Genomic DNA, 25,408 nt, shown 5'->3' with positions numbered 1-25,408 from the left:
GAAATAGGTGCCGTGGCTCAAGTAATTAGGTGCTGGAGCTATTGCAATTGTATTACTTTCATAACTGATGCAGCAAGGCCCAGGTGCTGCTGGGGCTATGAACTGCCAAACCTAGAGATGCTGTGGCTGAGTCCTGGCAAGCACTGACATAAATTAAGCACAGCATGGGTCTGTCTTAACCATGTGAATAGTCCTGTTGACATCAAGATAGACACATGCTTACATCCCATGCTGAATTCAGGCCTTAGTACAGGGGTGGGCAGACTACTGCCCACGGGCTGGATCCAGCCCCTCAGGGCTTTGGATCTGGCCTGTGGGATTGCCAGCCCCGTGGTGCTGCGGGCCCTGTGCCGCTCCCGGAAGTGGACGGCATCATGTTTCTGTGGCCCCTTGGGGGGGCGGTGGCAGGGACAGAGGGCTCCGCGTGCTGCCCTCACCTGTGGGTTCCACACCCGAAGCCCCCATTGGCCAGGAACGGGGAACTGCTACCAATGGGAGCTTCAGGTGTGGAACCCACAGGTGAGGGCAGCACGCGGAGCCCTCTGCCCTCCCCCGCCCTAGGTGCCACAGGGACGTGGTGCCAGCCGATTCCGTGAGGGGTGCAGGGCCAGGATAAGCAGGGAGCCTGCCTTAGTGGTGCGGCGCCGCTGCCACCCCAGAGCCACTCGAGGTAAGCGGTGCTGGGCCAGAGCCCGCACACCAAACCCCTCCTGCACCCTGCACCCCAGCTTCCTGCCCTGATCCCCCTCCTGCACCCTAAACCCCTGCCCTGAGCCCCCTGCTGCACCCCACACCGCTCCTGCACCCCAACCCCCTGCCCTGAGCCCCCTCCCGCACTCTGCACCCCTCCCTGCACCCCAACCCCCTGCTCTGTGCCCCCTCCTGCAACCTAACCCTGAGCCCCCTTGTACATCCTGCACCCCTCCTCCACCCCAGGCCCTTACCCTGAGCCCCTTCCTGCATACCACACACCTTCCCACACCCCGTATTCCCTCCCGCACCCCAACCCCCTGCCCCAGCCCTACATTCATGGCCCTGCATGCAATTTCCCCACCCAAATGTGGCCCTCGGGCCAAAATGTTTGCCCACCCCGACTTAGTATTTCATTATGAATGTCACTGTTGTGTCTCAGTTACAGCTGCCATTGTATTGTTATTTTCCCAGCAGGAGGTGGAGACTGATGGTGTAGTCTGAGGAACAGTAAACACAACTCATTGTTTGAATTTATGAGAAAAGCAAAAGGCACTTAAACGGTATAATTTGTAATGAAAAGTAATCAAACTCATCTTTACAATCATTTTATTTAACAGCAGTGTATTTTTTTATTAAATTAAAAAAAGACATTACCATATGGCATCTTTTGAAAATCGCTTGCTTTTTCTTAGGGCATTCAAATGCTGAGATTCATTTTCTGTGTGTCATGCTATTGTCAAGGTAGTCGCTTCCTCTTTGTTAATTATTCTTTCAGTTGTATGTAAGATCCAATTCTCCATTGTCCTGCACCTTGTGTGGTCAGTTACACCTGTTCAAAGTGGGTACAATAAGTTACCATTTTGTATTGGTAGCATTTTACACCTGTCACCTGTTCACTCTGCACTAGTGTAGAGAGCACTTGGTCATGCACTTGTTTGCAAAGTTGGTTGCAAAACTTAATTTACATATGTGACGGTGAAGTTTTCCTTAAAGTATCTTGGAAAGATATGTACAGTCTTGACAGTAGCATTTAAATGGTGTTTTCCTTTAAAAGAGGTCTCAGGCCTTAATCTTCTGTTTGTAGTTTTTTATTGACAAATTTCATGTCCATAGTATGAAGTACTTTGTATTTTACTTTAACCTTTGAAATAAATGAAGACATCTCATATTTAGTCTGTTGTCTACTGTAAAGTCTTGATGTTTGAAGTTTCATGTCATTTGGCTTTCCCAGGAATTGCTTCATTTCTTCCAAAGTGCTTACAGTTAGGTTTCTTATTTTTTGGTAAAATCTGTTCTTGCTATAGTGTTGGGAGTACATTTTTTTTTTTAAAGCCTTCTGTGGTCTAACACAGTACATGTGTTTATAAAGATGCAGAAGGCCCCTTGAGGTCTGGGGAGGATTCTAGGCTCTATTAGGAGCTCTTCAAACTGTCTTTGGTCTCAGAGTAAGTGGAATGTCATTCACATGACTGCTCCCTGTGTACCTTGATACACACATGGCTGTGGGAAGACTTACTTCTGCAAGTTGTAAGGTTTACCATGGCACAAATTACCCAGATGTGTCAGTGTAGTGAGAAGACTGGACAGTCCCTTCATCATCGAGTGGAGCTAGAGAGAGCTACAAAGTAAGTGTGAGATGCTGTTTTGACATTGTTTTTTAAGGATTTCATTGTGACTTTGCTTGACTGTATCATGATGATGTTGAGTGTCAGTGACCCAAGTATTGCAATGGGATAATCAGAATGGGGCACTGTGATTATTTTGTGACTCTATTCATTAATTAATTGAATCTCCAGCCTTTCACTGTTGAATTCTATTACTCTAACACATCCATGTAGTTAAGCATATACTAGACTGAGCTACTTCGATATAGAAAAGGTGGCATTTAGCATAATCACACTGCAGATTTTTCAGTGTGTTGGGCCATAGTGCCAAGTGGTATAGCTCCACTGAACTCACCAGCTGAGAATCTGCCCTGTTGTTTTTGTGGGCACTGAACTGGAAAACAATTTACTGTCTTGCTGTTCTACAAAGACAAGTTGTTAATGAATGTTAGTTCTATTTACTTGATTTTACACAACTTAACAAGCTCTGCTGTTTACTTCCAGCATTACTTGTGTTAATGTATATATATTTTGTTACCAGCTCTTCCATGTGGCTTACATCCTTATCAAGTTTGCAAATTCTCCTCGCCCAGATCTCTGGGTGTTAGAAAGATCAGTGGACTTTGGAAGAACCTATGCACCTTGGCAGTATTTTGCTTGTGAGTATTGATTCTTGCAGCCCTGCAGTTTTATAGGAGAGTTTAATTATTTGTAGAATTTAGAAACAAAAAATCAACCTAGTGGTTTCCCTGAATAAAGTATGGTAACATGAGATGCGTTTGGAAGGGGTCTGGTATAACTGTTAACTAGTTATCCTCCGTAAAGCCCTGTCCTTACATTCATCAGCAAAATTAACATGACATGGTTTGAAAGTTTAGAATCTTTTTGTTTAAATTAGCCCAGAGACACACACTCAAACGGATTTTGTTGCCAGTAATTTTTCTTCCAAAGAGCCATAAGAGCAACTGCTTTATATATAGTTCTCTCTACTGAGAGAAGTCTTTGATGAGGTAAATTTTCAAAGCAAGGCATATTGATTTAATCTGACAACTTTCATTTAAACTGGTAGAGAACACATTATTAAAACCCAATATAGTACTGAAAAATGTAAAACTGCCCTTGGGATTTTTCCTTTTATCTTGTTCATGTCTTTTAATAGTGCCTTTCCCCCCCCCCCCCCCCCCAGGATTCCAGTCTTCTTTATAAACCTAAACTGGAATACATGTACAATCACCCTACAATGCAACCATTTTTGTAGTGATATGTGGAAGCTGTTTCAGTGCATTGCCAAACACTAAGAACAGTTTAGGGCAGAAAGTGAAGAAGAATGTGTTCATTTGCTTTTAATATTGTTCATTTTTCTATAGTAATATTTCTATTTTCATACAGAGATGTAATTTGATTCAGGGAGATAATCTATTAGAAAACATGAGGATAGTTCTTTATGGATTTATGTAGCACAATAATGCATGTTTCAATATGTAAAAAAATTGATTTCTTATTTTACTAGATTCTAAAGCAGACTGTTTGGAACATTTTGGAAAAAAAGTTAGTGCTCGTATTAGGAGGGATGATGATGTTATTTGCACTACAGAGTATTCTCGAATTGTGCCTCTTGAAAATGGTGAGGTAAGTGCTTTTCAGAAGACTGGGAAATTTAATTTTTCACACTGGAAATAAACAGTGTTATACAGTGGTTGCTTATTAGTATGTTGTTATGAAACATTTGCTATTTCAATAAAACCTGAATTTTTAAGCCAATTTTCAAACGTAGGTGTCTATGTAAATCCATATTCAGGCATTTAAGAAGATGTCCTAATTTTTATACATGTGCTGAACATTCACAACTCCCAATGAGAAATGAGTGCTCAGAACTTCTGAACTTAGGCCATTTGTTTAGCTTCATGAATATAATTTAGGTGCCTTACTTTGGGCATCCAAGTATGAAAAATTTGGCTTTGTTTTCTGAGTAGTCACAATGACTGTAATGGGTCTAATTGTGTGAGAATTGCTGATGGAAGTAAAGGTTGCAGAATCAGACCTCTAAATTTCAATGAGCAGTAACTCTATTTTAAAAAAAAGAAAAATGCTGTAAATGTATAGTATAATATAAGTGTGTCTGTAAAAGCTAACACAGGTCATACTGCTTTGGCTTAGCAAGATGCTTCTTACCACTAGGAAATATGATTTATATTCCCTTTATATGAATGTTTATTAGTGGTTGCATTTATCATTCTTTCCAACATAATCTTTTATTGGAGGCCTGTGTCAGATCAAAATCCAAACTTCCTCATTATTCATGGTTGTTAGAATTGAATGTTATGTGACATGCCACTACAAAGAGAGGCTTGTGATGAAGCTTGTATCCAGATCCAAACTTCTTGAAAGTTTTGGGGATTTGGATCCAGTGTTCCAGTTTTGATTTATATTGGTCTATGAACATTTCTACAGAGTGGTCCAAAAACTTATAGAAAGATTAGCATTTTCTATTAAATTCTATGGATTTTCAGATTAATTTCTTTTAGAATCCTGTTGCATTATCCCCTGTTAAATGGTGTATGACTTTTTCTAAAGGAGTTGTGTTGTAATTGGAAACTTCAGTGATCCAATCTTATGTACTTACATGTTTCCAAGTGGCTACTATAAACTGTATCTGAAATCAGTTCAGTTATAAACAAATAAATAGCTTTTGCTCAGTTGTACACACACTCTGATTTATTAATTTAGGGTTCACTTATGATTGCTGGGATGCTGGCATCAATTTCTTTTTCATAATAAGAGCATTGAAGCATTTGTTTTGAATTATTATACAAACCTGCTCCCGCATGGAGGGAAATTCTAAAGTAACATTGAGTACTCAGCAAAAAAAAAACAACCCGAGGAGACCTTAGAGACTAACAAATTTATTTGGGCCTAAGCTTTTGTGGGCTAAAACCCACTTCATCGGATGCATGCAGTGGAAAATACAGTAGGAAGATATATATATACAGAGAACATGAAAAAATGGGTGTTGCCATATCAACTGTAATGAGACCAATCAATTAAGGTGAGCTATTATCAGCAGGAGAAAAAAAACCTTTTGTAGTGATAATCAGGATGGCCCATATCAAACCGTTGACAAGAAGGTGTGAGTAACAGTAGGGGAAAAAATTAGCATGGGGAAATAGTTTTTACTTTGTGTAATGACCCATCCACTCCCAGTCTTTATTCAAGCCTAATTTAATGGTGTCCAGTTTGCAAATTAATTCCAGTTCTGCAGTTTCTCGTTGGAGTCTGTTGTTGAAGTTTTTTTGTTGGAGAATTGTGACTACTCTGAAATTGAGTGATCAGGGTGGTTGAAATGTTCTCCGACCGGTTTTTGAATGTTACAATTCTTGACTTTTGATTTGTGTCCATTTATTCTTTTGCGTAGAGATTGTCCGGTTTGGCCAATGTACATGGCAGAGGGGTATTGTTGGCACATGATGGCATATATCACATTGGTAGATGTGCAGGTGAATGAGCCTCTGATGGTGTGGCTGATGTGATTAGGTCCTATGATGGTGTCCCTTGAATAGATATGTGGACAGAGTTGGCAATGGGCTTTGTTGCAAGGATAGGTTCCTGGGTTAGTGTTTTTGTTGTGTGGTGTGTGGTTGCTGGTGAGTATTTGCTTCAGGTTGTGGGGCTGTCTGTAAGTGAGGAAAGTACTCACTTTCAAAAGTACATGAACATACTCTCAGGCACTGTAGCTATTAACTGAAATGTATTCCAGGAATTTTTGTGCCTTAACCCAAAAGTGAATGCATGTTGGTAAAAGGGCAATATCCTGAAGTTCTTACTTAGGTAAAAGTCCTATGGACATCATTGCTGTTAGTAATGTATTAGGAACTGACTTGTTTTTGTTGTTTTCTGTAAAATTACATGTATCTCTTCAGTACTCTCTGACGTAATTCATTCAAGACACATGAAGCTCTTGAAAACCAGGATATGTAACATGAGTAAATTGTGCCTGAAGTGAATGGGAATTTTTTCAATATTCAGGTTTTGCTGTGAATATTTTCATAATTTTCATAGAACCTATGATTGCTGGAGCATCCTGCTAAATCAGAGCAGTACGGCCTGTATTAGCATTTACAGACACTTATACTATATACTTAAAGCATTTAAATTTTGTTTTAAATAGAAGAGTTACTTCTCACTGAAATTTAGAGGCCCGAGTCTGTAACCTTACTCCCTTGAATACTAGACATGGTTAGAAATGAGCAATCTGTAAAGTTTTGGATGTTTATATTATCGAACCCTATGGATGGCTCCCCACTGTTGATGTTAACTGTTTGCTATGTTTTGACAAAAAGATCTTTGCTCTTTTATTAGATTGTGGTATCCTTGGTAAATGGTCGTCCAGGAGTAAAAAACTTCACTCACTCTCCCATACTTAGGGAATTTACCAAGGCAACAAACATCCGCTTGCGTTTTCTCAGAACCAATACCCTTCTTGGACACTTGATAGCCAAAGCTCAACGGGACCCCACTGTAACCCGCAGAGTAAGTAACTTTTTTCATAAATGGATGTTCAACAGTTGCCCTTCATTCCATTACAGTGAATGGAATGGCACAAATGTCTTTAGTTTGCAAAACCACAACAAAAAATGGATATGGTCCTGATGATCCCCTCCAGCTCCACTTGCAGAGGGAAGCTAGTTGGGACAGATCAGAGTTGTGTGGTTTGTGTAGAGGGGAGTGTGATGCTCTCAGGGCACCCAGAACTGTAAGCCATTGTGTTACCTCTCTGCATTAGCAAAAGAGCTTTGCTGGAGCTTAAACTGTGTGACAGCTCCCTGCCATGCCAATCTGTTGGCCTTGCTAGCAAACCCCTTGAGTCTCTGTCAGTCTAAATCTTGCCTTGCAGGTAACATCCAGTGAACCCCAGTTCCTGAGTTCCCCAGAGACATCTTTCTGCAGTGTCCAGTCGCTCTCAGTGGACACTCACAGAAATTAACCAAGTTCCCTGTCTTCAAAGAGAGGCAGAATATACAACAGCCTGTTAGTTCAGCTGGGGATGCATGCCTTAACTTTAATATAACAGCACTGAGATGGTTTATATTAAAAACTAAGAATAAGTTTATTAACCAAGAGAGATTTATGTGATACTAAGCAAGAGAAAAAGAGAAAGGTATGCTTTAAAACAAAAGAAAAACACTTTCTAGTGCCTGAAATTGAATTCTAGTAAACGATATCTTTGCCTAAAACAGTTTCTCAGGGATAGCTCAGTGGTTTGAGCATTGGCCTCCTAAATCTAGGGTTGTGAGTTCAATCCCTGAGGGGGCCATTTTGGGCTCTGGGGCAAAAATTGGGGATTGGTCTTGCTTTGAGCAGGGGGTTGGACTAGATGACCTCCTGAGGTCCCTTCCAAACCTGATATTCTATGATCACATGACCAGCAACTCCAGCTCTTTAGGAGGATCCACCTTTCACATAATCAGAAGGTCCTATTCCCTTTGTCCCCTAAGAGATGGATAACGAAATGTCTCATGAAAGATGGGTCACAGCCAACTTTGCTGTAAAGCGCTGCAAGGATTTTGGATGAGCAATATTCTACAAGACTTAATTAACTAGATACACTCATGTCAAATCTCTGGAATGCATGATATGATTTTATTTCATATGTAACCATTTGTTTCCAGTACTTCTGCTTGCTATTATTTGAATCTCTCTTTGTTAAATGAACTTAATTTCACTATAAACATATCTAAGTGCTGTGTGTTAGCAGAGCTGTGATCCAAGGTGAAACTGGTAAGGTGGGGTATACAGCTTCTGTGGAAGCAGCCAATCTGTGAATACTGTGACTGTCCAGTGGACCAGGGGCTGGAGGCCGAGGGAGATGCTTGGATTGAGGGTTGGGGTGTGCCAATTGCAGGCCTGTAGGCTGACAGGGAGTCCTGCAAGGTCTAGGGGGAAGTGTTTGTATTGCCCATGGCTGGGAGCTGACCCATGGCAGGCACAGACAAGGTTTCCTCACACTAAGAGAAGACGGTAGCAAAGTGTGTCTCAACCCTGGGTACCCCCGGGAAGTGCCACAGCTTAGAAGTCCGCTGCCCATTCTGTGGGGAAATAAGAGAGGGGCAGACTCTTTGATGGAATAATCCATAAGAATCTCTATTCATTGGAATTTGTAGAGTTTCTTGACCCAATGTGGTTATTTACCTATCAATTATACTGCAACAGAACCCAAAGGCTCCAGTCAGTGCCATTTGGCTAAGGACTGTACAAATACATATGGGTCCCCTCAACAAAAAAATACTTACCCATTCCAGTTGCTTGGCAGCGTACATTATGAAAGTCTTAAGTGCAGCTGTAGGATTTTATTTAAGATATTACTTACAGGCTAAAATACATGCAGTACTTGTTATTCTGCTTGCCAAACACCATAACTTCAGCCTAAGGAACTCTTCCTGATGTAATCAAATAGTCAAATTTGATGGTGAGAGAACATATGGGAGGGGTAATAAGGTAATGTGTTTCATTAACTTGCTGACAGGGAGAGTGTCAAGACTTTTCATATCAGATGCCCTTGAAAACTAGCAGTAGTTCAGCATTCTGGGAGAGAGTCATTGTGTTAAACCTACTGTATAAACAAAACAAAACCAGCCCATCCCCTTCCCTCTGTACAAAGAACTGCCATACTTCCTCAATTTACGCATTGACTTCATAAGGTTGAAAATTATCTGCAGCACAAGCAATGTGGTATCTGAATTCTGACAATTTGGGCATAATACTGTTAATCCAGTGTAATGCCACAAAGTAGGAAGAAACCAGAGATTGAGTTACAAGTAATCATTATGGAGCTAACACATGATGAGATACTGCCAGAGAAAGTGTCAGGGACCATTTTTAATTTTGACCAAGACGCTGAAAGCATGGGGAGGGTGTGTGTGTGAAGAATAATAATAAACCACATTAGATGTGATTAGATGTGAATGTGTACATCCAAATAGAACTATTCCAGGAAGTAAAAATATGGCCTGGATTCTCTGGTCTACTAACGCCAATTTATTGCACCCATGTGGCAAAATGTAGCCTGCAAGCAGCCAGAGAGGGGCAATGGAGGAGTACCCCTATGCAGGGAGCTCTCTGTCAGCCATCTCTCCTCTCCTGGCGTAAGGAGAGACAGAGGACATCTCGGGGTGAGGTGGACTATTGGAGAGGACATAGTAGAGGATAGCTCAGCTGTGCCTGGCATAAACTAGAGCTGCCCCTTTAACGTACACTGGGGCCAGGTAGCTGAGGATCAGGGAGCTGCAACAGGCTCCTTGCAGCCTTCCCTTGCCACTGAGCATAGTGAAGAATCTGCTCTTAAGTTTCTTAAATGTACTCAGAAGTTACTATAAATAGTGGTATTTACACTGTCAGTCCAAACGACTAAATCGTTATCTGCCACAGCCTGAATGACTGCAGGGAGTGGTGGTGAGATATGAAGCTTTTCAACTCTAGGTCACTAGTTCAAATCTAGGTCATGTCAGTCATAATTGCAAGCGAGCAGGTGGGCTCGGTTCAATTCCTAGAGTTCCCTTGGCATGATCCTAGCTCACCATCACAACTGGCACCATTGTTGGCAGTTACACAGCAGAAAGGTCATCAACTTATTGGGAATGGAGATTGAACTATTACTTCCAGGGGCTGTGGTTCTAGAATCTAGCCAGGACACTTTATAAAGACAGCATGGGGAATGGTGAAATACCACTGTCTGTGCGGTATCTATTCAGTGGGTAACACTGAGCTAGTGTGAAATGGCTTTGATTAATGAATCTGGGCCTGATCTGCAACATGGATGTCAGTAGGAGTTTGGCTGTTGACTTCAGGAAAGCTGGATCAGGCCCTTTGTGGATATATTTGTTTAATATTCTGATAAGCAAGATTTAATGAGATAGTAATGATTTTCTGATGTTACTGTGGCCGCCATCCTACAGGCAAAGGAAAGATGTACACATAATTCTTGATTTGTTTTACAGTATTACTACAGCATAAAGGACATCAGTATTGGTGGACGATGTGTTTGCAATGGTCATGCTGAAGTCTGTAATGCAAAAAGTGCTGAAAACCTGTACCAGTAAGTAAACTGAGCAGCATGCTCATTTCACAGACTATAAACCAATGCAGAGGTATTTTCAAATTACGATTTTTAATGATAAAATAAGGATGTCTTATAGTTTTCTTTATAATGTTTTTAAAGTGAGAGTGTGGTAAGGCATACATGAAGATATGCTGAGAGGTATTCTGTGTTGATTAAGTTTAACAATAAAAGAGTGTGCATTAGGTCTTTTTAAAATTAAAATGCGGCTTTGCTAGACTCAATAGTGTGTTAAACTGGTATTTCCCAAAAGGTGGGTCTCCACCTACCTGTGGATTGTGGAAAGATTCTAGATCTAAGGTCATGGGGCCCTAGGCAAATAAACATTCTCCTAGGCTGCTGTGGAGGGCAGGCCCAGGGTGTGGAGGGTAGTGGAGAGTGAGCCCACCCTGCACTTATCCTGTGGCAGCGGTTCCTGTCCCATGGGGCTGGGCCCGGTTCCATGCTCCACGTGTTGAGATTTGCTGTGTGGGATTGCAGTGCCACTCAGGTTTTGCCCAGTTGCCCCTCCATCATGACGGAGGGGTGACCAGGGCAAACCTCAGTGGCATTGTGACTTCATGCACCAAGAGGAGAGAGTTGGGCCCAGCCCCATGAGACAGGAGCCACCACTGTGTGAGGAGTGCAGGGTGGGCTCATAGAATCATAGAATATCAGGGTTGGAAGGGACCTCAGGAGGTCATCTAGTCCAACCCCCTGCTCAAAGCAGGACCAATCCCCAACTAAATCACTCACCAGCCGCCTCATCCCTTTCTTCTCCCTCTGCCCCCCGCCCTTCTCTCTGGCTCAGGATTAGTGGGGGTGGAGGTTGTGCTAGGGCAGAAGGTGTATATATGTAAATGGTGGGTCACAAAAAAAAAATACAAAATGCAGTTGAACACAGGAACATAACTTCAGTTGATGGGTCACCTTAGTGAAAAGTTTGGGAACTGCTGTGTTAAACTCACCTCTTTTGGATACCGAGAACCTGGTGTGAGATCACCAATTTATTTCACATAAGCCATCAAACAGCCACATATAATACTTAGTCCTGCCATGAGGCAGGAGACCAGACTAGATGACCTCTCAAGGTCCCTTCCAGTCTTATGATTCTATAATGGGCCAGCATCTCAGTGAAATTACTCCAGCTTTACAGCAGAATAACTGAGATAAGACTCAGACACCAGGACTTTTGGACATTATGTTGAAAGATCCCAACAAGAAAGTAAATGCACTAGATTCTATTACTAATCCCCTTGACCATCTATATGATACCTTTTCTGACTAGAATTGGTGACTATAGTAATATCAAGGAAAAAGCACAACCTTCTGTAGCAAGGGAAAAAACAATTCCATATATATATATATATAAATTATGTGTAGATACCACTAAGTCAGTGGTTCTCAACTCTGGTCCACCACCGCTTGTTCAGGGAAAGTCCCTGGCGCGCCGGGCTGGTTTGTTTATCTGCCGCATCCGCGGGTTCGGCCAATCGCCGCTCCCACTGGCCGCGGTTCGCCACTCAAGGCCAATGGGGGCTGCGGGAAGGGCGGCCAGCACGTCCCTTGGCCCACGCCACTTTCTGCAGCCCCCATTGGCCTGAAGCGGCGAACCGGCCCGGTAAACAAACCGGCCCAGCCCGCCAGGGGCTTTCCCTGAACAAGCGGTGGACCAGAGTTGAGAACCACTACCTTAAGTATTCCATAAGTGCCTTCATTATTGTCACAGACTTTGAAGTAAGTGGTTACAGGACTGAGCCCTTAGATAGGCACTTTGATTAAGTCAAAATAAATACAAAATTTTTCCTTTTGGAGGATGACTGTTAATTTTTATACTTTGGGTTATTTCTGATGATCTAATAGTCCTTAGTTTGCATTATTTTTATGAATAAGTGGATGTTACGCTCTTAGATATGTGAAATGGTGCACTGTAGTCACCGCTGGGGTGGCACCCTCTTCTGGCAATTCTGGGGATTAGCTCTGCCCAATTCAGCCCCTCCTTTCTTCTCTTCCATCACTGCAGCTGTCCTCTTGTGGTATGGCTTCTTCGTGACTCAGCCCTCCAGCCAGGTCATACTGATTTCTCCTTCTAGGGGATTCTTTCAAAGTCTCTCTGCTCAAGGAGCATCAGGCAGTCATCACACTTGCAGCCCTGACTATGTTACTCCCACAGTGACTGAAGTAGTCTTCCCGTTCACTGCACCAAGCCGTATCAGGAACCTGGGCCTGCCCTCTACTCTGGGTTCCAGTCCATGGCCCAATAGTGAGCAGTTAAGGTCCAGGTCTTCAGCAAACCTACTGCTCTCTTCCCTGGACTACTTCCTCCCGTGCTTCTTTAAGCTTCTCCTTCATCAACCTTCTTAGTCAGACCCCTCTTTCTTAGGCCTACTAGGTAAACCCTTCCTTATGGGTTTCTGTCTCCCCTTCTTTCTCCCTTACCTCAGGGATAGAAACTGCAGCTTCCTCTCTGCCACTTGTGATGCCTGGCTTTATAGAAGCCCCATATGTTCCTTCACAGGTGAGCTTCCTTCTAATTAGCACCCTCCACACAGCTTACATCTCCCCTATTTTCAGTTTAATTGACTGATTGGGCTCACCTGGCCTAATTCAACTCTCTCAGAGCTGGTGTGGGAAGGTCACCCCATCATAGTAGATTATAAAGCTCTAATAATTTTTTTTAACAAAAGATAATGAAAAATTGAGTCCAGAGTGTAACGGTAACAAACATTTTGATATAGTGTAGGACAGCAAGCTTGAGCCTTGGATCAAGAGCTAAAATAAGATATATTTGCAACTATGGCATATCATCCTGGGTTAATATCCTCTCAGGATACGGTTTCTTAAGCCATTGTTTATTTAATCCAATTACAAAAGACCTCTATAAATCATTTGTGCTAAAAAGCACAAAATGATGTGAGTGAGATACTCTATTGTGAGGAATGCTAGGATGGTTGTGAAAGGGTTTAGCGTTACATTGTGTCCCCTTTACACTTGGTCTTGCCATTTTCATGTTAGAAGTAAATTTTGGATTGTGGTAAAATAAGAAAAATATATATAGTTTTAAATCCTATTTCAATTAAACGAGAATCTTTTCAATATCCAGGTTTCAGTGTGAATGTCAGCATAACACTTGTGGGGAAACCTGTGATCGCTGCTGCCCTGGATATAATCAGAAACAATGGCAACCTGCAACTGCCAACAACGCAAATGAGTGTGAATGTGAGTAGCATGAAAATATGCTAATTTAAAGGTGACAATTCATACAGATTTTGATATAGAAATGGGAGGTACCTCCAGCACATACATGTTCACGCAAAATAGCAGAGCTGTGTTGACTGGCTGCAAAGCCCCCAGCAGAATAGAGATTGCAGGTGCCTGGCACTGCCTCAAACCTTCCCATAACTTTCACACCTCCCCTTTAGCTGGATTGCCCAGAATCTTGCCCCCCTGGAGGAATATGGCTGAATCCATTTACATATTTATTAGCATTTTTCTAAATTGTGCCCAGCAGGGCTTTGAATCCAACCCCTAGATTTTGAGCACTGGTGATGTGGGGGTGGTTAGAGGAGAAGGAAACTTCCATAGAACTACCTTGCCTGATACAATAAGCCTAATTTTGGTGAACCCCAAGTTCATTTAGTGGAACACTGAAATATTCGTGACAGTGCATTTAGATCCGTATTCCTTTTATATTTAGTGAGGAAACATTATATTGAGTTGGAAAGCGAATCAGAGTTATTTACTGTACATGGATTTGTGACGTAGCCCAGTTGAAAATTTTTTCTTGTAAACCAGGTACTTTAGAAGGAAAACCCTCTTTTGGGGAAGAGGTGTGCTTTCTTATTTTAAGAGTGTCAGCACGCAATCTAGTCTCTTCAAAAGATTCTTGGATCTTCAATCTGCTCACTCAGAACAAAACTACATAGATGGAAGTGAAGAGTTGTTTTCTTCAGAGCAACACCAGTCACCCTTTCTAGTAACCTGGTCTCTTGACATATGCCTCTGGTAAATGGATGCAGATATTCTGTCTTCTTTTCCTTGAGCTCCTATGGGGGAGCTCCTTTGCAGCCAAGCTTTGCTCATTTCAGACAAACATTTCATTCTTTTGTTAAGAAAACTGGGACATGGGGAACCATGACCACTATGGCCCTTTTCTGGGTCTTGAAGAGGCTGTACTGTTCGCCATAGACTCTGTGTAACCACGTGGCATGAAAACTGTAGCTAAGGTGATTATAGCATTTGCTCTCTTTGTGTATTCCCCTCTTTTGAACATAGACAGGATTCTCTTCTCCCATATCATCTTGGCAGGCCAAAAGGCAGATGTTGTGACTTCAAGTTGTAACCCTGATAGAGTGTCAAGTAGATGTATATTTATATCATTGAAGAAGTGGGAAATAAGAACCGGTTTTATTTTAATCAAAGTTCAGAGGTGATCTGCCAAAATTGTGATAGTAAAAATGGCAGACAAAAAAAAGTAGAAGCAGTAGATAGAAACTAGGCATGTTATGACTTGGTCAATGAATACATTATAATTCATAAGGTTCTGAGCCAAAAATGTTTAACATCTACTGCTAACTGAAAAAGGGATCCTTTTAGCCTGAAAGTGTGTGTTTGTTTTAAGTTATTCACTGAGGATAGTACTCACTAGCTGAAGACAGCCTTCATTTACAGCCTGTAAGTCAGGAGTTTAGAGCAACCTTGCAAGTCTTCACAAAATCTCTGTATCCCTTGTAGGAACTCCCAACTCTCCTACAGAAAAATCAGTGGGAGACTGGGAGACCTGCCAAACCTGCAAATTTTTGTATCCGTCCACAATATTGTACTTTTCAGCAAATAGTCAAAACTTCAAGAAATTGTATTGTGATGTGTGAAGGGTATTTACCTACCTGCTGGTAAAAGTGCCATTACTTGGAACAAAGGAGGTAACTTGACATTATAGTAAGAGACATAGTAGAGGGCTCAGGATTCCAGTAGCCTTTGGCCATTAATAACATTAATAACAAAAAAAAGTTTTTTTGACACTTTCCTTTCCCTTCCTGCTTTTTCTAAGAGCAGGGGAACCAAAGATGGCCCAGCCATTTTGTCAGCTTTTGGCCCAGCTATTTCCCTCTGAATCTTGTTTAGTTTTCTTGAAGAACTTCATGTATGGACTGGAAAATGAGCTACAAAGGCTCTTCAGGCACAGCTTGTAAATCAGATCTGAGCCCATAAGCTCAGGCTCTGGTTCGTGTCAGCACAACAAAAAGTGGCCCATGACTTTACTCATCCAGGTTGTTTCACAGCAGGGATGTCACGCTCTAGAAGGGAAAGAGTTTCCTCTCCAGAGACCCTTTAGCAGGGCCGTCCCTAGATATTCTGGGGCCCTATGCAGACCGCCCCCCGGAGGGGGTGTGTGTGGGGCCCCAGGCCTCTGTGGGGGGGAGGGGAGGGAAGGGAATGGAGGGGCAGGGCTGGCTTGGGAGGTACGGGGGAACCACCCCCCAGCACTCACCGGCTGCGTGGCTAGGGCCGGTTTGCTGCACTTCTCACTGCCGGTGAGTGCAGGCCTGGCCCTGCTGCAGAGCTCAGGGGAGTGGGGGCAGGGCTGAGGTGGAGCAGGGGAGGGAAGGGAGGGGCAGGGGCAGGAAGAGGCGGGGCGGGAGCAGGAGCCCTGGGGAAGAGGCGGGGCAGGGGCTGGAGCAGCATGCAGCAGCGCAGGGCACCAGGGAATTTGGTGCCCTAAATCTCTTGGTTCGCAATGCAGCTGCGTACTTTGCATATGGGTAAGGACGGCCCTGCCCTTTAGATATGAGGAATAAGAGGAATATCAGGATATGGAGGATTATCTAGAGAATCCACTTCTTGAACTATACAAACAGATAGCAAGACTGGGTAAGGAAGAATGCATTGTTCTTGGGATGTACTCCTTTTAATAGGATTATTACTGTAACTCTTGCTGAGACACAAAGCAAATGTGGGCAGACCTAGGGTCCTTAGCCCTTGTTTCTAGGGTTTTCCTTGCAAGGAACCTCTTTGTCGCAAAGACTGTTGTGGGGTTGCCCTTCTGCCTAGTTGCCAGGCTAGAGGAAAGGAGACTTCCCCCACTAAGTCTGATGCAGAACCACTGGAATCCTCTAGGAAGATTTCCTTGGAATATTCTTATTTAAGCAGGTCACTGATCCCTTAATATTCAAATGAAAGTGGAAAAGGAGGAAGCCAATATCGTCTTCATCTCCTTGAGTTATTTAAATTGGAGAGAGTTTTCCTCTTCAGTGAAAAAGATGAAGAGATTCAAGTAGGCAGTATTTAATTTGTGCTAGGACTTGCCAGGACTGAGCCCTGCACCTCTAGGCTTGGCAGTTCATAGCCTCTGGGTTTGCTGCATCAGTTATGAATATAAAAAACTTGCTTGAGCCCCAGCACCTTTTTCATTACAAATTAAGCACTGTCGGTAAGCTAAGTAAAGGTAAGGGTAAGGAGCTCAAGTAATACAAAGGCACCGGCTAGCCTTTGGTTTGTTACCTCTGTTTGCTATTCTGGTTAGTCACTACTCTGAATTATGTTACAACTCTGGATGTCTGGAAACTGGAGAAAGGAGAGCACAAGCTTTTAGATGGTTTGAGGGAATGAAGATAAGAGATTACGATAGACTGATATTGTGCCTGATGGACAGATTGGGAGGTGCTACTCATTAGTTTGCACTGGGGTAACAGGGCAAGAGAAAAGAATTAGATAAGGAATTCTATCCATCCACCATCCTTTACTCAAGACATATTTGCAGAAACTGTTCCAAGTGTTGAGCTATTTTCAGATTAACCCTCACCTTTCAACCAAGGCAAGAACTTTAGGTCAGTACTGGGACTTAGATTACTTTTAGAAAAAGGCTATGACAAGGTAATGAAGGCTGTTGCTGGATTTAGACCTACCAGCTTGATATAAATGGACCTGTAATATTTTTCAGACTACAAAGAGGCTGATATTCACAAAAGGCTACAGCACATTATCTGATGTACCTCATATTTTTTTTCCAGTGTGTGAACAATACTCCTAGGTCAGGGAGCTTTCCATTGGGCTAATGTTTATGTTGCATATGCTGACAGAATATGTAGTCTAGTGGGCCTTGAGAAGTGTTCTTTGGTCGTATGTTGTTCACTGCATGGAAAATTACTTCAGTCAGGAAGGGGTCAAAAGTTAGGACACAATCTCTAGAGTTGGACAAGATTCAGAATTGGTGTGAGTACAACTGCATTACCTTTATTTGGCCCAATAAATAAATAAAAATAAAAAAAACCGTACCAACCAAACAGAATAAAAACACATCATAGCTGAGATTCTAAACCCATATAAACTAGGAAACTGAGTTACTTACCACAGTCACCCCACCCCTAATGCTTGGTGAAGTAATTGTGTCTTTTGTTACATGATCACCTAGAGCAGGGGGTGGCAACCTTTCAGAAGTGGTGTGCCGAGTCTTCATTTATTCACCCTAATTTAAGTTTTCGCGTGCCGGTAATACATTTTAACGTTTTTAGAAGGTCTCTTTCTATAAGTCTTTAATATATAACTAAACTATTGTTGTATGTAAAGTAAATAAGGTTTTAAAAATGTTTAAGAAGCTTCATTTAAAATTAAATTAAAATGCAGAGCCCCCCGGACTGGTGGCCAGCACCTGGGTAGTGTGAGTGCCACTGAAAATCAGCTTGAGTCCGCCTTCGGCATGCGTGCCATAGGTTGCCTACCCCTGACCTAGAGCCTACTACTTTGTCAGTTGGAGTTTTGCCATAGATGGGAGCAGGATCAAATCCATAATATTAGAAAATGTGACAGACTTTTTGATTTGAACATATCTCTGCAGTGAATAGTCCTCTGGTAATAGACTAGTTGTGTCTGCTGGCATCACTGCAATTAGGGCTATGTGAGTTCCTCCATATAAGTCTTCAGAGTAGCAGCCATGTTAGTCTGTATTCGCAAAAAGAAAAGGAGTACTTGTGGCACCTTAGAGACTAACAAATTTATTTGAGCATAAGCTTTCGTGAGCTACAGCATCTGATGAAGTGAGCTGTAGCTTACAAAAGCTTATGCTCAAATAAATTTGTTAGTCTCTAAGGTGCCACAAGTACTCCTTTTCTTTTTGCATGTAAGTCTTGTTATGTATACACAATTGTTCTTCTGACTGAAGATTTAGCCCACAAGCCCCAGCCCAGATGTGAATATTTTTGTAAATTAAAAAAATAGAATAATATTTGCCTATTTTTTATTTTGAAAAATACCCCACCCAGATTAGGTGATTGGGTCAAGAAACATCCCTATAACTTATTTTAGCCTCAAATATATAGTTCTTTGTTGAGTAACTACACATGTCCATTCCACTATAGGTGTATGTGTGTGCCTTGTGCACAAGTGTCGGAGACTTTTCCCTTAGCAGTACCCTTTGGGGCAGCACAAGCACCATCTTGTGCCACTGCACACAAGTATAAAGGGCCATGCTGCTCCCGACTGCCATCGGGTCCTTCCTACCACCAGCGACAGTTGTTGCTGGAGCTGTGATCTTTGCTTCTTCATATCTTCCCTTCCTTAGCGTAAATAGTAGCTGGAGCATTAGTTTTTAGTCTTGTATATAGTATATCTGTAAATAGTTACTTGTAGGGTTAAGTTTAGAATACTGTCTTACAGGGTTACTGGTGCCAGGTTGGGTACTGGGATTGGTACCGAACTGGTGCCCCATTCTCCTGGATTCAAGGCCTGTCGTTCATGTAGTCAGGTCTATGCCGTTAACTGACCCACTCCCAAGCTGCCTCAAGTGTCTGGGACAGGTGCATGTAAGTGACAAGTGTCACATCTGTAGACGGATCGAAAGCCATTCAAAAAAGGACAGGGCTGCCAGACTCAAGTACCTGCTTTTGGAGTCTGCACTTCACCCTGGAATCCTTCTGCTCTGAACAGGTAGCGAGCACGTCTGAGTCTGTTAGGAGTGCTCCTCCTGTTCTGGCAGAGTCCTAAGGCAGATCTGCATCCCCGGTGCCTAGGGAGACACTGCGTATGTCTCCCAGGGACTTGGTACCAGGACCCTCTGAGAGGAAACTGCCGAGTGTTTGCAAGGACTTGGAGGGGAGCTCAAAAAAGTCACAACCCCAGGAGCAGTTTGTGAGTGAGAAGGTATTGCTGACTCTGGAATGCAGGAAGGGTCCGTTGAGACCAATCCCTGAAAGATCGGTGTACCTCTTGGTACCGCAGACTCAGGAGCCCTTTCTGATGTCACTGACAAGTTGCATAATTTGTCAGTACTGGCTTCTCTCACGATTCAAAAGCCTTGCAAGAGCACCGTTTTTGGAACTACACGCTCCTATAGTCCTGGCTTCAGCTCCAGAGCACTGCTCGGTACTGACCATTTCTATACTTGTGATATCCCTATGGAGAACTGTGTCTGGGCAAGCCAGTGATGATTTCTCCAATACCCCCTTCTCCAGCCTTGGAATCTCTCTCCCGACCTGAGGATGCCCAGCAGCCCCAGTGGGGTGCCTGCCCATTGTGGTACCATCCACCGACTCAATATTCTATGACTCAGTGGCCTACACAGGGCTGGGCCCCACCTCTGTACCAATGGTTCTTTTGAACCCCTTGAGACTTCCCTCCATGTTTCAGAAACTCTCTGCTCCCTTCCTGCACTTCTTCATCAGCTAGGCACAGCTCAGGAGCATCTGCAGGCAGGTCTCCATTTTCCTTCCCCTGGAATTAGGATTGGTACCGAGCAGGCAGAGCCGTGTGCCCAGGACTCCACTGTAGAAGAATTGGAGGAGGGACCTCCTCAGCAACCTTTAGCCTCTTCTTCTTTGTCACCTGATGAGGCAGTAGTGGCTGAATCTACGTCTCCCCCCCACCCCCACGATGATTTTAGAGCTCATCAAGACTTGTTGAGGAAGGTGGCTGCAGCTCTGGATATCCAACCAGAAGAGGTACAAGATCACACAGGCTTGTGGACATTTTAGCATCTGCAGGACCCTTCTCTCCCTATTAATGAGGCTACCGATTGACCGATGTTGCACCTCTGAAAAAAGTGATGGCTGACTTGATGCAGTTGCAGGCGGCTTCTGTGGCTTTTCTGGCTAGGCTTCCCATTCTGGATATTTGTAGGGTGACAACTTGGTCATCGCTCCATATGTTTGCCTCTCATATGCTATCTCTCATCAATCCAGAGAAGATGCACGATTCAGAGTAGCTGTCCTTCAGTCCTTGTTCAAGTAGACTCTGAGCCCACCACTGAGTTCAAATTGCTTGTGAGTCATCTGTAATGGAATGGAAATGTGCAGTCACTCAAAGAAGAAAAAACGATTACCTACCTTTCCGAACTGTCGTTCTTCAAGATGTGTTGCATATGTCCTTTCCACGACCCGCCTCTTTCCTCTCTCTATCAGAGTCTTTCTAGTAGGAACTGAGGGGGGTCAGGCAGTGCTGCCCTTTGTATCTGTGTGCAGTAGCACGGGACACCAGAGGGCGCTCACGCTGCCCCCAAAGATACTGCTAAGGGAAAAAAATCTCTGACAACTGTGCACAAGGTACACACAAACACCTACAGTGGAATGGGCATGCGCAACACATCCTGAAGAACAGTTACAGAAAGGTAATTAACTTTTTTTTTTTTTTTGAAGCCTCTCTCTCTGGCAAGCCTGGTAGCACATGCTGTCTTATGTTTAGAGATGATCTCAAGTTGGCTCTAGTGTGAAAGGCTCTTGGCTGATTTAAAAAATATGTATACAAATTTGAGCATCTTTTTTTGTTTATAATAGGTTACTGAATTACAGCATAATAATGAAAACTGACTTGTAATATTAATTCCTCAGCCTGCAACTGTCATGGACATGCTACTGATTGCTACTATGATTCTGATGTTGATCGACGCAAAGGAAGCTTAAACGTCCGTGGGTGGTATGAAGGTGGAGGGGTCTGCATTGATTGCCAGGTAATAAGGTGCTTTGATCTCATAGGTTATGCATGAATGGGACTTGGAAAGTGTATCTAGAAGACTTACTTTTCTCAGGCTGACATTTTTGAGATGGCCATTTTGAATAGTACCATTACAATGACATAATCGCTCATGCTCCAGCCAGGAAGAAAAGTCACTGAAAGTAATTCATGTTCTGTGAGGCCAGAAAAGGGATCACCTAATTACAACGATCACACTTTTAAAGAGAACCCACTGTTGCAGTTCCCTACTTCAGTAGTTACAGCAGATTGGATGAAGAGGGGATCTCTCACTGCACCAGCCAAGGAGGAGAGGGAGTTGTGTGGCAGCAGTGCTCCTCCAAGCAAGGGAGAGGAGAGGGAAGGAGCTCTCCCTTTGCTGTAGTTGAAGAGGGAAAGCTGGGTCTCCCCCAGTTCCCTTTACTATAATTCCTGCATTCTTTTAAAAAGGGTTAGAGACAGACACCATGAAGTCCACTAGAGACTTTGCTATTGCCAATCTATTTTATGTGGAAGGCACTCAGATATTATAGTGATGAAGAGTGGTAAAAACCCCTAAGATAGATGGATAGATGATGACCCCTGCTTCCAACCAAGGCCTGTTCCCTCTCTCATCCCACTGTTGTTTTTCTCATTCAAGCCATTGGAACTTGTTTACTAATTTATAAATCACACCTGCTTGGACCAAAATGCAGTCACACAATTTAAGAACAACAATGACACAGAATCAAGAAAATGATGCACGCTGTACATGTAAGAAGTATAGTTGTGCTGTCAAAAATTAAGGAAGAAGGAAAGGAAGTGTGCAGTGCAACTATAGTTTGAGTATTTTTTTCCATCTTATTGCTAAAATAAAATCAGTTATTGCCCAAAAGGCAGTCAGAAGTAAATAAAAGTTCTTTTTATTAAAGAGAGGAAGAAGAGATCTTTGTCTTTCACTTAACATTTCTATGTAGGGCTTTGTTCAACCAATGCTATAAGATTTGTCATATTGGTGCTTCCTGTTAGCTCTTTATTCGTGAAAGATCATGTTTCCTAAATTGCTCCCAGTATATAAAAGAGCAAACCTGACCTAAATCCATGAGGCCTGCAACTGATAATTGTCTGTAATTCGATTTTGTGGAAATTAAATTGCATTAAATGAATTAACCATGAAATCTAATTATAACATTTTCTTCATAAATAAGGCACATGGATTTTACTTTACTTTTTCCATTTGTGTCATGGAAAAAAGTGTTGGAAATGCATGCCTGAATGAAGAACTAATAGAACCTGATGCATGACACATATAGTTAGATCCTGTTTCTTTCAGGTCTGACAACAGTGCCCCATATATTCTGTATTATATATCTGCGTCCGACAATATATTGCTGTTACATAGATTTAGCTAACGAGAGAGAACTGTGCTTTCCATTTCCCCTTTACATAAACCCCTATGTTGCTTTGAAAGGGAAAAGAGACAGAGATACCCTGAAGTCCACTAGGGACTTTACCCTATGACGCAAGAAATTTGTTGTAATTCAAATTCATGAACAGTATGTTTTCTGTGAGTGTAAGACACGTTAAGATGTTTAAAAAGCTGTCTCCTCTACTTACAGAAACTTTATTTTGTGCTTTTAATTTTATTTCTAGACTGATAGTTTTGCTTTCATTTGAAGTTTCTAATCTTAGTTGGAGAGTAATTTAGTCACAAAAATGTATCTTTCAATATGGAAACAGCATGATGCTGTTGCAGTCAAACTATATATATATGTGTGTGTGTAATGATAAAAAGGCAAAATGAAAAGAAAGTTAAAGAAATATCTGGTAATAGTATAAAGATGACAGTACTTTCCCCCTGATTTAAATGAGCAGAAGGTTGATTTAGGGACTTTGTGCAATGTTTAAAATGTACTAATTGTTAAAAATTCCATGTGTTTATGTGAAATTACCCTGATTCATAATATCATGCAAAGATCAGAGAGGTAAAGAACAAGAATAAAATGCACTCTTTATTGCAGTCTTGTTAGATTTCTTCCCATATGGATCCTGACTGTATATAATAGGAACCTAAATTACAATCTTTCAGTCCTGTATTTGCTTATGTATCCTTCTGCTTGTTTTTCCTTTCTCATGTTATATTTTTCTCTTACTTCATTCTGCATAGCATAACACAGCTGGAATTAACTGTGAACAATGTGCAGAGGGGTACTATCGTCCTTATGGCATTCCAGTGGGAGCTGCTGACGGCTGTATACGTAAGTCTCTCTCTGTTTGGTTATATCTCACACTGGTATTTCCTATCAATCAGGGCAAGGGCTTTGTTATTTGGGATAAAATTTTCTGAAGTGCCTAAGTGATTAAGTCCCATTGACTTTTAGTGAGACTCCTACTGTGAGGCAGTTGCAGTAGTTCAAAGACAAAGGCATGGACGAAGACTTCTGCACAGGTGGAGGAGAGGCAGTGGCATGCAAACACCAATGTTGTCTGGAGGTGATGATAGGAAGATATGCAGAAAAATACAGCTCTGAGTTTAGGGATTTGTAAATAATAATACTTACCTATCTCCCAGGGTTAATTAATTTATTCAGCACTTTGAAGATGTGAAGTAATATGTAATTGTTAATTTGTAGCATTATTTAAATAATGATTAATTCACAAGTACAATTGAAACTTCTATAGTGTGACAAAGTTCCTCCTCTGCCTTCGTGGGTTCTGCGCTTTCTGGCGGATTTGCTCGCCTCAGAGGTTCACAGCAGTCCTCAGTTTGGCTCCTTTTGTTAGTGGCACAAACCTGCCATTCACTCAGCTAACCTCATCACTGGCCAGCCTGGGGAAAAGGAGGAGAACAATCCCCGCAGTTTCTGCTGGCCCACCTAATGGGTCGGGGGACAGGCCAGAGACCTTCCCCTCTGGTGGGACCCACAGTCCAGGTCAACTCCTCTTATATCAAATAGGGAGTTGGGGGGAACCCGGACCCACCCTCTGCTCCGGGTTTCAGCTCAGGGCCCTGTGGATTGCAGCTGTCTACAGTGTCTCCTGTAACAGCTGTGCGACAGCTACAACTCCTTGGGCTACTTCCCCATGGCCTCCTCCCAACACCTTCTTTGTCCTCACCACAGGACCTTCCTCCTGATGTCTGATAACACTAGTACTTCTCAGTCCTCCAGCAGTACACCTACTCACTACTCAGCTTCTTGCACGCCACTTGCTCCCAGCTCCTCGCATGCATCTCACTACCTGAAGTGAGGTCCTTTTTAAAACCAGGTGCCCTGATTAGCCTGCCTGTCCGTATTGATTCTGGTAGCTTCTTAATTGGCTCCAGGTGTCCTAATTAGCCTGCCTTAATTGGTTCCAGCAACTTCCTGATTGTTCTGCAACAGTCCATTATCTTACTCAGGGGAAAGGGACCTGCTTAATCTGGGGCTAATATATCTAACTTCTGTCACTCTCCTGTAGCCATCTGGCCTGACCCTGTCACAACAGTTACAATGTTATGTTTCTTTGCCAAAGCAACAAATCAGTTAATTTGAAGAAAGCATTTAACTGTTGTTATTTATTTAGCCTGCAGTTGTAATCAGGAGCATTCAGATGGTTGTGAGGAAGGATCTGGTCGCTGTCATTGTAAGGTGAATTTCCATGGCGAAAACTGTGAACAATGTGCTGAAGGATACTATAGTTTCCCATTCTGTGTCCGTAAGTATTGAAGTGAGACGTATCTCTGTTTCACAGGCTTCTAGTCATTTTAATAAGCATCTATATTATAAGTCATTATACATTACACTGCACGTATATAAAACAGTCATCATTTCATACTCTCAAATATATACAGACTTTAATAAATTATCACAATACGCAGGTGAGACAAATAAGTATTATTATCCCTGTTGTACACAATGGATAAGAACAGAAGTTAAGCTAGAAATCAGAGATTTAGCTACATTCCCAGATTTTGACATTCATTTAAGATACTTTTGAAGTGGATAGAGCCCAAGTCTTGAAGCCAGGAACTCATGAGTTCTAATATCGGCTCTGCCATGGAGAAATTGCAAGGTCTTGAGGAAGTCATTTAACTGTGGTTGAGTTTCTCTAGCTATAAAATGGG

General features: G+C 42.5%; 1 protein-coding gene across 4 annotated transcripts in view; it reads left to right on the top strand.

The window, feature by feature from the left end:
- The window catches only part of LAMA3 (laminin subunit alpha 3), a 193,598-nt gene that overhangs the window by 40,334 nt on the left and 127,856 nt on the right, over positions 1-25,408 (top strand). For all 4 annotated transcript variants that reach the window (XM_075125273.1, XM_075125272.1, XM_075125271.1 and 1 more), the window contains exons 3-10: positions 2,839-2,956; positions 3,808-3,926; positions 6,654-6,824; positions 10,289-10,386; positions 13,490-13,605; positions 21,204-21,322; positions 23,471-23,561; positions 24,868-24,999. In XM_075125273.1, the coding sequence (XP_074981374.1) occupies positions 2,839-2,956; positions 3,808-3,926; positions 6,654-6,824; positions 10,289-10,386; positions 13,490-13,605; positions 21,204-21,322; positions 23,471-23,561; positions 24,868-24,999 (964 nt within the window). The remainder of the gene's footprint in view (positions 1-2,838; positions 2,957-3,807; positions 3,927-6,653; positions 6,825-10,288; positions 10,387-13,489; positions 13,606-21,203; positions 21,323-23,470; positions 23,562-24,867; positions 25,000-25,408) is intronic.

This window comes from Caretta caretta, chromosome 2 (genome assembly GCF_965140235.1).
Source record: "Caretta caretta isolate rCarCar2 chromosome 2, rCarCar1.hap1, whole genome shotgun sequence".
In the NCBI taxonomy this organism is placed as follows: Eukaryota; Metazoa; Chordata; order Testudines; family Cheloniidae; genus Caretta; species Caretta caretta.
Note: the sequence above shows the minus strand (reverse complement) of the source record. Positions and strands in the feature narration are given on the sequence as shown.